Here is a 13,491-nt window from a genome sequence, read left to right on the forward strand (position 1 = left end):
AATACAGGGTAAAGATCAACTTTTCCAGTTCAAATCACTTAACCATTGGCCAATTTACCATTAAAGAGGGTTCCAAATCTACCATCCATTCTACAACAAACTCCTCTCTTTTTTAATTAGTTTTCTTCTAAGAGCTTCTCGGAAGAAACTAGAAAGTGCTGTTCTTTATTTTTCTTTACCCTTTAATCCTTAATCGAACCCCATTTACTTGGACCAAAAGCGAGGCAATTGGGGGGGAGGGAGAGGGGGAAGTGGGATGGGGCTATAAAACTATAGTACAATTACACACTTCCGGCTCGCCTCCCTCTCATACAAAAGTTTATAAATAACCTGACCTACCAGCTATGCTACTCCCCAAAACACAAATTGGTTGCCTAGACACCTCAACTGATGCCTGCAGGCACACAAATTAAACAACAATTTAATGAATGACAAACAGATAGCAGGTAAAAAACCACGAGGAAATTGACATCTTATGATACATTCTCCAAAGGGAGATCTCTCCTCAAAACCTTTTGGCCACAGCCATCTTGTTGCCAGCAGGTTGTGCCTGACTTCTAACGGAGGTAGATACTAGCCACAATTTACGCAGACCCTGGAGAATCATAGCACATTGTTGCAATAAGGGGTGCAGTAGCCCTGGTGCCTACGCCATGTATTACTTCACTGCTTCTTTCCTTTAAGAAGGGGTGCAGTAGCCCTGGTGCCTACGCCATGTATTACTTCACTGCTTCTTTCCTTTAAGAAAGTGCACTATCATGTTAGTGTTGTTCCATGAACAGAAGCACCTGTCTCTGAGGCACGCACAGTAGATGAGAGATGTGGTTGCTGCAAACTTGGTTCATTAAAAAGACCAAGTTGTACCAAGGTTGATCTGCATCAATGCCAAACAACTCCAGTGACCACAAAGACTAGTTGACTTATAATAATCATGAGGAAGGTTTTTTTTTTTGGATAAGTAAATCACGAAGAGACTTTTTGAGCATAATGAACAGTGTGTCGCCCCTAAGTTATCATTCTTTTTCCACTTCTCTGATTGCAGGGGGGGGGGGGGGTCACGTAGGATGGTTAAGCCAGGAGCTGGACCGATACTTTGCTTAGCCAACACATCTTGACATAGATTGGTGACAACTTATGCAATTAGCTCTTAATTTAGGTTCACATAAAGATGCAATCTGAATTTTTACTTTGGTATATTAAATATATAAAACATAGAATAATATGTCTCAAGAAATAGATGCAGCGCATGTGCCATGAAGAACTTAAGTTAAATCCAGTTGACATAGTGCAGAATAAGATGTCAACAAGGTGGGACATTACTTGACGGTTGATCAGATACAAAATATACCTAGGGAGTGAAGTTTTAACATTTGGCTGATTTGCAAAGGCAACCAATGGACTTCGGAGATTAACATATTTGTTTAGAGCACTCTCAAGCTGCGGTGGTGGCAACTGCAAACAAGATCAATACATTTTAAGACAAAATACGGATAAAGTTGCCTCCATGCACAATATATAGTAAAAACTATAAATTACTAAATAATACCTGTAGTAGTACAGGAAAGGAATGTGGTTGCGTTTGTGAGACACATTTTAGGAATCCCACCCACAACTTTGGCATCCTCCATACCTGCATCCAACATGTGATAGGATGACCATTCATTTGTAGAGCATTAATGACAGTTCGATATTAGGGGGTATTCTCAGCTTAAATACCTGTCTAACCACAAGTTTGGAGAGTATCTCCATCACAAAATCAACCTAAACATAAAAAAAGAAGAAAATGTCACACACATTGACTACATTCCTTCCACATCAAACAAATATATGCTCAGTAAGAAGCGCTGTCTAAGAAATGTCCATGCTAATAGCTAAGCACAAAACTCATACTGTTGTTGACTTTAAAATTCTAATTCTGCCCAGCTGCATCAACATCTAGATGAAATGCTTCTGCAGTACTGTATCATAGCTAGTTCATACACATCCCGGAATCCAATCCTCCAACCATCAAATGGAAAGAAGGAAAGAGACGAGACGGATTACATATCTTGGATTATACAGTTTTCAAAACCCAAGACCAATAATCACATCCATAAGGTGTTTAACTGTGTGACCATCTCATCTAAGAGCTTGAGTTATTCAAGAGAACAGCTTTTATTCACTCAATTATGTCTTCAACATTGCCCCTTGGAGTGTCATATGGTAGGCTGAAGTAATGCAAACTAAGAGGCATGGAAGAATAACTTTATCTAAAAATAAATTAAGATGCTAAGATGTGTCAACTTATGTGTATATGTGTTAATATGTATATTGAACAGGAGAAAAGAGAAAAGTAGCCAATTTGAACAAGCACTTGCAAAGAAGACAAAGCATTATTCCAAGAAGCAAAAAGGAATATAAAGTACACAAAAGAGAAGTTACGCATATTATTTTGATTCTTTCAAGGTGGCAACATAATCTTCGCCACTAAACAAAAAGCAGATCGAGTGCCACAACTGTTGATATTTCTGCTGCCAGATGAGAAGCTCCTCTCACCCCTTCTGCGTTTACTATTCTCCTAGGAAGCATTCTCATGATTAGTTGCTTCTCCTGTGCGTTGGGTATATGCCGGAGAATTTAATCTAATAGATAATATCTATAACCATTAAGACAAATGGACATGAGAATCCGAAGAATGTTTTTCTTCATGTTGATCTTGAGTAAGAGGTGTATATAGAGAAATTGTCGGGGTCCGTTGCTCGGAGGAGTCTCGTAAACTTTATGAAAGTTGCACAGCTCTAAATGATTTAAAACATTCCCCTCCCCTCGAGCATGGTTTAGAAAAAGTGTAGTAATAGAATAAATGGGTATCATTCATAGCAAAGCTGATCCCTCTGCACATCGATACTCAGCTTTTATATCTTTGTATTATTTGTAGTATACGTTGATTTTAGTTATCATTGGCACTAACCAAGAGGGCATTGATAGCTTGAAATGATCTCTTTCAGCATTTCAGACTAAGGATTCAAGGCAAATCACCATATTTCCTAGGCATTAAAGTAGCTCAAGGCATGCAACATACTTGTCATAGTGATGACAAATTGTGGATCCATTGCTACTCCTATAGAAACAAGTCTCAAACTTCTACCTGGTTCAGAGGAACTGCTCAGTGATCCTGAGAGATACAGGATATTAGTAGGCAAGTTACATTATCTAACTGTAACTTACCTGATATTGCCTTTTCACTGAGTTTCGTCACTCAGTTTCTAGGTTCTCCATGTGAAGCTCATTGGGATGCAATAGCATGTATCTTTCGGTATATAAGATTAACTAAGTAAAGGGTTATTTTATAGAATCAAGGACATGAATTTTTTCAGGTATTCAGATGCTAATTTAGCACGGTCATCTCTTGATAGACACTCTATCTCTGGATATTGTGTTCTCACTGGAGGCTATTTGATCTCCTGAATGAGTAAGAACCAATTGTGGTGCAAGATCTATGTAGAAGCTGAATATCGAATCATGTTAATTGCTACTTGTGAACTCATCTGGATTAAACGACTGTGGAAAGACTTGAAATTTGTAGAATCACTGTGATGGAACTTGTTTGTGATAATCAAACTACACTGCATATTGCTTCAAATCCAGTGTTCCATGAGAAGACCGAACACAGAGAGATTCACAGTCACTTTGCCAGAGAAAAGAGATTCTCAGAAAATATTGTAACGTGATCTATAAAGTCCAATGATCAACTGTACACCTATTTACCAAATTTATCACAGGTCCTCAACTACTTGTATATGTACCATGCTATGACACATCCGATGTATATGCTTGAGGGGTGGATGTTAGATAGGCTAGTACAGTGTTGTCCATGTTGTTGTCCCACATTGAAAAAATATAAAAAAAGATGAGCCTGAGACGTTAAGTCACACCCATAGACTCTACACTCATATTCTAATTGTTGAAATTTGTTTGTTACTTCAATAATTTTTTAGCATCATAAGTTGGTAATTTTAGGATGATTTGAATTTTAAATTTCTGTTAGGTTTAGATTAATTTGTTAAGATATTTTTAGATTTTTTAATTTCAAATTATGCAGATTTTTGTTTAAGTTAGACTATTTAAAGCCCTCTTATGCTTAATAAAATTGCTGAGAGACATTTCCAATCAATACTTTCAGCTCTTTTGGCTGCACCATCTTTTAAAAAACCAGCAGTAGTATCAAGAGCCTCCATTGATCTTAATGGATCTGTGAGTTCATCGAGGAAATATAATTTTCAATCATTTCTAACCCATATCAATTTTCAACCGGTTTTCAACCCATGCTTATTTTCAATGCTTGGGCCCCTATACCAATTTTCAAAATTTTAACTTAGGCTTATTTTAACGCAAGACTATTTTCCACCAATACAATTTTAACCTAAACAACTTTTTATCCATATCTATTTCTAACGATGACAACCATCCATATATCTTTGGATGCCCCACAGACCTTCATTGATGAAAATCATTATAGTTGGTTAGTGAAGATGAAGTCAGAAAGCAATTTTAAAAACGCAGGCCTAATTCTCTTCCGTTTGAAAAGAGAAGTTACACCACCACTTTCAATCAACAAAACAAAGAAATTGTTACTCGAAAATACTTGAAGCATGTGATAGAAATAGACAAGGAAATTGAGTTCAAGAAGAGATCATGTTTCAAATGTGTGCAAGTTCAAAGCACTCAAAAGAATTTAGCACCAACCGCCAAGGCAAAAAGGAGAGGGGTAGGAATGTTAAAATTTGTTTTAGTTACCGCAGTAATTTCTTAGCATAATAAGTTGCTAGTTTTAGGATAACTTGATTTTAAATTTCTATCACGTTTTGGTTAGTTTGTTGAGATATTTTAGTTTTTTTGAATTTCAAATTATGCAGATTTTTGTTTTAAGTAGACTATTTAAAGCTTTCCTATGCTTAATAGCAGATTGTGCAAATGATAACCAAAAAAAATTCAATAGCAGATTGTAACACCTTGGAAGTTGGAAAGTGTGATTGAAGAGAAAGTGCAGAAAAATTTGCTGGTGCAAGGTTCTACGACGCCACCTACGGACCGTACAAAGGACCTAAGGTCCATAAAAGGCAGTTATAGGTGAGCCTCGACACTTCGAAAAAATATTGAGTTAAGAAGTGGTTCTACGAGCCGACCTACGGACCATACAAAGTCCTATGGTCCGTAGAAAGCCATCATAGAAGAGGTCTTGAAGTTGGGGAATTTTCAAGTTTCAGAAGTTTTCGTATGGACCAACAGGACGGTCCATAGATGGGACCTAGTCCTACGGCCCGTAGAATGGGTCGTAGGATAAGATTCAGAGAAGGGATTTTCAGAATTGAATAGGACAAGAGGTCCTATGGCCCGTAGGATGGTCTACGGACCATAGGGTGGTTCGTAGGGTTGGTCTGAAATTTTGGGTCTCTGATCAGTATACGGATGACCAGGACGGTCCGTAGGAGGACCTACGGCCTATAGGTCGATCCGTAGAGTCACTTCCGACATTTGTTTCCAGGGCTATTTTAGTCTTTTCACATTCTTTTAATGCCTAAACTATGTTGTTTTAAGTCTATTCCTAAGACCTATAACTACTTTTACCCTTCAAATTTCCCTCATTCCCTCTCATTCACTCAAAACCCTAAGGCTCTCAAGAAATTCTCTCTCAAAATCTTCTTCAAGCAAGCTAGGATTTCAAGCTTGAAGTTTCAAGGCTATGATTCATTGAGGTATGTGGGAATTTCATCTATGGAGTACCAAAGAATTTTCAAATTCTCTTTATGATTTCTTCCAAAAACCTAGGGTTTTCATGATTATGCATTGGGTTCAATCAATTATTGTTTTATTTACTAATATTGATCTTATTATGCATGATTTTATCTTAATTTTCAAGGATTTTTACATGAACCTATGCATTATGCCTATTTTATTAGATAACGTATCAAGTATGATTTTATGAAAAACAAGGTTGCTTCAAATTGAAGTACTCATGAAAAATTTCCATGATTTTCATGAAAAAACTTATCATGATCTAGATACTTAGATAAGTGTCTTTTATGAATATGTTATGAAATCATGATTTGTTTAAAGGAGTTATTCTTATGATTGAAGTATGTTACGATGAATTTGGTATGACTAGATTCTTACCATTTTCAAAGCTTATGATATGTTTATAAACTGGACGTCATGTTATAGCTCACATGGTTTATGTCGATTAACGGTATCTCTCACAAAGACTTATGATTTTCACTTATGTTATGTCAAGCTTCTCCTTGTGAGTTTTGCATTGACCGTGTTTTATTTTTCTAATGGTGTTTATGTCATGCATTGCACATTCTCCATACTCAGTACATTCCATAGTACTGACCTCATACTTCTTTTGCCTATATTGTTTTATAATATAAGTCACGACGCTCCACCTCATGCCCGTGGTTAGTATTGAATCTTATCAGCGTTGCACTGCTTTGGTGAGTCCTTATGGTTCGAGGGTATGGCCATATTATGAGTTCTTTTATATCTTCTAGACTTCTTTCAGTTCCAAACTATTTCGTGAGCTAGGGCTTGTCCTATGCCACACCTATAATATTAGGGGCTTGTTGTCAGACTTCGTATGATTTTCGCATTTTCAGTTGTTACACTCAAATTCTCCTTATGTCGAGATTGTTAGTTTGAGACTTATCTTCCACTTTTCGAATTACTTGCTTGCTTTATCTTAGTGTCATGCTTATGTCAAGTAGCTTGTTTAGGGTCTTTTGGGATCCTATTCGCCATGTCACGCCTAGGGGGGAGCTTGGGTCGTGACACAGACCAACTGTGTAAAAAGGCTGGAACATAGTTATGTGCACCCAACTGATTAATATACAATATAACAACAGGAGCTGTGATTTACCAGAGTAGGAAAAGCGTCAATGGCTTGAATCACTGTCCTCATGAAGAGCAGCGGGAGAGGAGACTGATCAACCTGATTAAATGAATATTGCAAAGATCAGAAAATTATCCATACAGTCTCTATGTATATGCATATGTTCCATACCATCTGTCTCAAGGCTTTCGCCAGGACCTGTTGCGTGAAAACAGTCCGCTGCTCAAAACAAGCTGAGCAAGCATCTGTTATCTGAAAGATAATAGCATCAAAGTATCACAAAATCGGTATGTAATTCTACCAAGGCATTTTCACTATATCCTGAATCTGTAATAAGGAACAGGGAGAAGAAACAGAATTCAACACGAAACAAGGGAATCACGCAATTGAGGAAACACACGGCAAAAAACCTGAGGGCAGTATAATAATGGATTTTCTAGTTCTACATGCTGCAATAAGTTCACATGCAACAACCATCAAGCCAGAGACTAGTAGAAGTGGAAGATGGCATACCTTTTTTAGCGGAAGGCCATCCCTGTCGGGATTTATATCATGTATTGCAACCAGCACTTCGGCTGGGGTCAGTGCTGGACCAGTGTGGGCGGAACCCTGACATGAATCAAGTAAAGGAAAATTTTATCTTTTGTCTATCTCCAGAACAAGCGCACAATGCTTATCAGATTACAAGAAGTAATAAGGAATTCTTTACTAGCAGCGGGACATCAGGTGATTAACTTTTGTCATCTGATTATGAAACAATAAAGGTACTTATGGACTGATTAAAGAACCACAAAATCACTTACCTAAGGAAAATAAAGAAAAACTCAAACATAATATAAGTTGAATGAGCATGATATTCCGAAGGAGTTGAACATGGTAATGAAGATGAAAAGGAATGAACATAACAGTCATTATCACAGAAATCAAACTACGGAGAAGTAAAACATCTATGGATAGTAAAATTCAATCAAACCTGTAATATCCGAGCCAGGGCAATCTGAAATTTATCCAGTGGGAGAGCAACAAGCCTTGGGAAAATAGGTAGAACCTAATACAAAAACAAAAAGAATCATCAAAAGCTAGTCTTTCCGAATTAAGTGCAGTAGCTGAAAGGAAAGGATATCAAGTATTTCACTATCACATCAGGAGGACCAAGGAAGAAATTTATTGAGCCAATCATTCAATAAAGAAAAAGATTCAATAATTTTGTTGTTCAAGAATTCTTGTTTAGGATCACCCTGATGCTCTTTAATGAAATCCTTTGCTTCATCAATTAGAAAAAAATCTCGTTTAGGCAAGTTCATACCATCCATGCATAGTGTTTCGGTCAAAAAATTCAATTCTTCCGTCTTTCATCTCAGTGTATCATCCAGAATTAATGTATACTATCCCCCTGTCGGATTAACGATTTTGATCGAATATTCCTCTCCTCTAACTGAATTCAATCAGTAAGAAAAGAAATACGAAATAATGAAGTGAAATTCCATATGATTGGAGATGCGATTGTTCCTGGGGAAATGTCTTGCCTCCGAGTGCAGTTTGAAATCAACCCGAGCCGCCGTTCAGGGAAGTCATAAATGAACGTTAAATGTAATTCTATAAGGGCCTTCCCACCCAAAAAAATGAGTCTTGGCAGTTCAAGTGAAAGTTTTTTAGACTAGCCCCACTAAGATGGTGAGGAAACTGACTTCCGAGAGAGCTTCTTTCACCTCAGTAATTACCCAACGAGCGAGAGAGTCAATGCAAAAGTAGTCCTTTTACGCGAGGAAACACTAGACATACTAGCCTCTACTAACTACTCCCTCCGTTTCAATTTGTTTGTCTGGTTTTGACTTGGCACGGAATTTAAGAAAGTAAAGAGAACTTTGACTCTTCTGGTCTTACACCAAGGGGTCATTTGGTTGGGAACAAGTTATTCCGGGATAAATTATTCAATCATGTATATGGAATAATTTATCCCATCTATAAGGTATAAATGGTGGGATAAATAATCCAAGGATTATCTAATACCTCCAACCAAACGCAAGATAAAATAATCCTGCATTTTATTCCGGGATTATTACACCTTATACCTCACACCAAACAACTCCTAAAGATATGTCGGATGTACCAAAATGTCATTTAATCTTGTGGTCTTAAACATGCCATGTGGAAAGTTGAATTCAATAGTTACCAAAAAAAGGAAAGAGGCATTCTCTTTGAAACAGACTATAAAGGAAAGTAAGACCAACAAATTGAAACGGGAGAGTACGTTCTATATAGTTAAATTGAAGATTATTTTTTAAGACAGAAAAAATATAGATTTGCTCACAAAACTAAGAATATTTATTTAAGAAAGGATAATTCATAACCTAGACCTGAACGAAGCCCAAAAGCTTGCCAAGTTAACCAGACAACAATCTTTATCAGGTAATATCCTAGACATAACAGGAAACTCCCTTTGAGCCAGCAAAATTGAAATGGACATAGTGTGATATATTATAGTTAAGTTAAAAGGATAACAAACAGAGAAAAAAAGTAACAGATATGACATTCAGGGTTAGTGAGGGAGATATATCACATATCATATTTAGTCACAGAAAAGAGAACTGAAAATGCGTGTAAAATAAAAATGCACAATAATCTGAAGAATACCTCACTCTTCGAATATGAAGAGAGCACTGGAATCAGAACAGTTGCATCCTACAAAACAATTTAGGGTATCACTGGTGGAACTGTGAAGTTTCTGATTGAGAGCTATCAAAGAAAAACAAAAATGAAGATGCTAAACCTTCAGTTTAGTTTCATATAACTGCTTGACAACTGCAACTAAGTCAGGCGGAGGAGTTGTCCCTTCAGAGAGAATATGAAGCACCTTGAAGTGAACAAAACAATGGCATCATGATAAGGAAGAGAGTTCAAAATGGGCAGCCCGGTGCACTAAAGCTCCCGCTATGCGCGGGGTCCGGGGAAGGGCCTGACCACAAGGGTCCAAGAGAGTTCAAAATGAAAAGCAATATTTGAAACACGAGGTTTAGTAACCTACCTGTGTCAAAAGATTTTCACAGCCTTGTGGTGGATCAGATATTATATGAAGCAGTTCAGAACATGAAGAGCCTATAGCCCTAACAAGAACAGGCATATGCCGGTGAACAGCCTGTACCAGATCAAAAAATATATAGAAGGAATGTCAACCAACTGAAATGAGTAGGAACAAGAAGAGCAATACAAGAAGTTCTGTACAAGTTAATAAGAGATTGTTAATGGTGCTCCGGATGAGCAATGTGGATCCTCGCTAAAGCTTATCTTGGAAAATTAAATTGAGAGTAGATCATCAAAATGCTAGTTTTACTTCTTCTTCTTTTGATTTCTGAGGCCTGACTAATCCAGATTTGGGTCGGGAAGTCCCATTTTGAAGGGTAAAGCGCTCCTTGTTAGATGACTCCATCCCCCGGACTTAAATCCGAGATCTCGTCAAGGATGGAGAGGTACTTATGTGATGTAATTTGTTGTGTTATGATCTTGACGTTTAAGATAGTTTTCAAGCAATCCCTAGCTCTATTAACGGCCCGAGTAAGGGGAATTTCTACTCTCACGTGATTTGCTTGAAAGAGAGTAGCGAGTAGGGATGGAAGATTGGCAAGGATTGGGGGAAACATAAAGAGGGTTCGGTGGAAGAGGAAATTCACCAAGAGTGTGAAAGGGGGAAAGGATACAGGATGAAAAGACACGGGAAAACACAATGATACCATCAGCCATTAAGGCTGTTCACCAGGAAATACAAGAAAAATAGAGGGGGGAGGAGAACACATTTGATTGTAAGTCGGCTATTAGGATTGTAAAAGAGGAGCACAATAAGAAACAGACCTGCTTAACTGCCTTAGGAGCACGTTCATAGGTATCAAATACAAGGTGGAGAAGACTGAATTTCTGCAGGAAAAGTTACCCTGTCAGCATCATCATAAGTGCACATTCAACATATATCCTTGCACTTATAAAATTGTCCAAACCTTAGTGCATAGAGCAAAAAATAATGAGATAAGCCGCTGAGCTTGAGCTAAAGACAACTCTGAATCACTTTGAGAATCAGATGCTGCAGACTTAACAAAATCATTTTCAAAGAATCCTGGCTCTGAAATCTGAGAACCACTAACTGAGGCTTCCTGATTTCCTGTCTGATAATCATATGCTTTTCTTAGGTTCATATTCAAATTCAAAGAAAATTACAACTTTTTTAGGTTAAGAAGAATTTATCAACATAGAAGGAGAAACGGTACAGAAAGGATAGTTTAAGCAAACAATTTCAGAAGGTAAGTGCTCCTCAACTCATTGGAGTCCAGAAATAGAAATTTCTCTTTCTTCAATCCATATATTGTTCTTCACTGACCTAGTTCCTAAGTCTTGCAGCAACATAAAAGCTAATTTATCATTTCAGGAATTTGATACACATCTAAAACATCCAAGATTTGAAAACTAACTCTGAACAGAGTCAAGGATAACAAGTTCCACTCTAAAAGATAATTCTCAACAAAAAGCCTTTCAAGCAGGTCACAATTTTTGTCCTATCAATGAATAAAATTATTAGCTCAGATGTGTCCACGGATATAGTTTGGGGTTCTTGCACCAAACAAGATTGCTTTCCCAACACAATTGTTAGAGTGCGTTTGGTATGAAGGAAATGTTCTCCAATTTTCTCATGTTCGGTTGGTCAAAAATTTTGGAAAGCATTTTCTCTAGGAAAAAACAAGCTCCTTAACAATGAGAAAATGACTTCCCTAATGGAAGTAGGGAAAACAAGTTCCACAAGTGGAATTCCACATTGATCATGTCCTCCACCCTCCAATACACTTCATCTTCGCTCCCACCCCCACCCCCACCCCCACAGTATTTGTCTAGATTATATACAAATGTTTTTAAGACGATATATTTTGCTTATGTACCGAACACAAGAAAACAAGTAAGAAAACCACTTATTTTTCAAGAAAACATTTTCCTTCATACCGAAAAAAGAATTAACTACTGAACCACACACATTTTAACAGAAAAGACAGAATATACATTCCTCCTCATAGTGAGAAAAAGTTCTAATGTTTTTAAGTCCTTAGGAGCAACTGCAACTTCCGGATGAAATAGCAAGTGGAAATACTTTGAATATAATTCTTTGAAATAGAATCACAGAATTTAGTAGACTTCCAAACTAATAGCATGTTTGGCCAAGCTTTTGAGAGAAAATAAGTGCTTCTGGGAGTAGCTGAAACTGTTTTTCAGAAGCTAATTTAGGTAGCTTTTCTCCAAAAGCACTTTCGAAAAAAATACACTTATAAGCACTGTGAAAATGCTTGGCCAAACACTAATTGCAGCTCAAAAGTGTATTTAAAATTTATTGGCTAAACACAAACTGTTTCTCACAGAAAGTACTGTTGAAAAAAGCACTTTCCAAAATAAGTTAATTTTAGATGTTTGGCCAAACACACTATAAGTTATCTCAAAAGTCAGGGATTCTCAGTTAAACTACATAATCTGTATTTTACCTGTACAAGAAAATTTCTTAGTTGTGCAAGGATAAAGGTGAAACGTGTAAAATAATATTCACCTTTTTAAAATTGCACTTCTTGTTTCACGTTTCGCTAGTGAAACTTCATTTTGTGACCACAACCTAGCAGACAAGCTTTACGTATTCCTAGAATGCAAAAATTCTCATCTTCCAGTACATTTATTCAGTTATCAAATTTGCATACAGGAATCATATCCCAACTCATATTTAAATATTATTTATCAAAAAAAAAAAGGTTCCAAGTCACTGCAATCTGGTCAAGCTGACATGAAACTAACCAAACAAGAGATTCAAACAAGAACATGAGCTCCAACCACAAACAATTTCCAAAAAAAGGAACGACCAGAACCCTCTAAAATCAATCAGTCCTCGAGCAACAACTTCAACATCAAATACTAAAGTAACAAATGCAGACAGAACAAAAAGAGAAAGAGAAATCAAGATCAGAACCCTATTTTGTTAAAAAAAATACTCGCACAAACATTTCACAAAGCCAAAGTCAGAGAGAATTTAAAGGTAAACACAAAATAAGCACACACCTCTCCTGTTCTCTGAACCATAGTTCCAGACTGGGAATATTCTGCATCTGTGACATGCTGATCTACAGCTGACAATAACATATTCTTAGCAAACTGCTCAATATTATCTGAAATGTCACCAACCACGTAAAGTTTGTTTGCCACCTATCAAGAGTTACAGCATTTTAGAGATTCAGATACAATAATCCAAATATTAGAAACGTAAAGAATGGCCACCAGCAGGTGAAAACCCACAGCAAGCAATACAAAACAGTTACAAGTTTGCATACCAGGCGAATAGCTTTTGCTCTGACATCGTCCTGAGGGTGAATAGCACACTGCGAGAAAGCATGAACTCTAATGAGTACATTATAATTTCATTCTGCCAAAGGCAACCACTACTTTTGTTTATTTGCAATGCAGAATTTTAGGACAGTCCAAGAGTTGTGTATATTTGGTATCATGGAACTCAACAGATAACAATTCTGCACATGTGACTTTGCCACACTATAACATGTCACTCAATTACTAAAGAAATAACTATCAAAATAGATACTAAAACCCGAGATTAT

At 37.0% G+C, this 13,491-nt stretch overlaps 1 protein-coding gene across 2 annotated transcripts in view; it reads right to left on the reverse strand.

The window, feature by feature from the left end:
* Positions 1-228: 228 nt before the first annotated feature.
* The window catches only part of LOC129904233 (uncharacterized), a 35,544-nt gene continuing 22,281 nt past the window's right edge, over positions 229-13,491 (reverse strand). The window contains exons 13-28 of one of the 2 annotated variants that reach the window (XM_055979774.1): positions 13,210-13,257; positions 12,941-13,084; positions 10,858-11,022; positions 10,715-10,777; positions 9,894-10,004; positions 9,639-9,722; positions 9,503-9,550; positions 7,842-7,916; positions 7,382-7,477; positions 7,040-7,120; positions 6,896-6,967; positions 1,717-1,761; positions 1,547-1,630; positions 1,349-1,452; positions 708-874; positions 229-646 (exon numbers count right to left, since the gene is read on the reverse strand). In XM_055979774.1, coding sequence (XP_055835749.1) covers positions 757-874; positions 1,349-1,452; positions 1,547-1,630; positions 1,717-1,761; positions 6,896-6,967; positions 7,040-7,120; positions 7,382-7,477; positions 7,842-7,916; positions 9,503-9,550; positions 9,639-9,722; positions 9,894-10,004; positions 10,715-10,777; positions 10,858-11,022; positions 12,941-13,084; positions 13,210-13,257 — 1,338 coding nt within the window. In that variant the 3' untranslated portion in view covers positions 229-646; positions 708-756. Of the gene's footprint in view, positions 875-1,348; positions 1,453-1,546; positions 1,631-1,716; positions 1,762-6,895; positions 6,968-7,039; positions 7,121-7,381; positions 7,478-7,841; positions 7,917-9,502; positions 9,551-9,638; positions 9,723-9,893; positions 10,005-10,714; positions 10,778-10,857; positions 11,023-12,940; positions 13,085-13,209; positions 13,258-13,491 lie in introns of both variants that reach the window. The other variant, XM_055979773.1, reaches the window with a different exon arrangement.

The sequence above is a fragment of the Solanum dulcamara genome, chromosome 9 (genome assembly GCF_947179165.1).
Source record: "Solanum dulcamara chromosome 9, daSolDulc1.2, whole genome shotgun sequence".
NCBI lineage: Eukaryota > Viridiplantae > Streptophyta > Magnoliopsida > Solanales > Solanaceae > Solanum > Solanum dulcamara.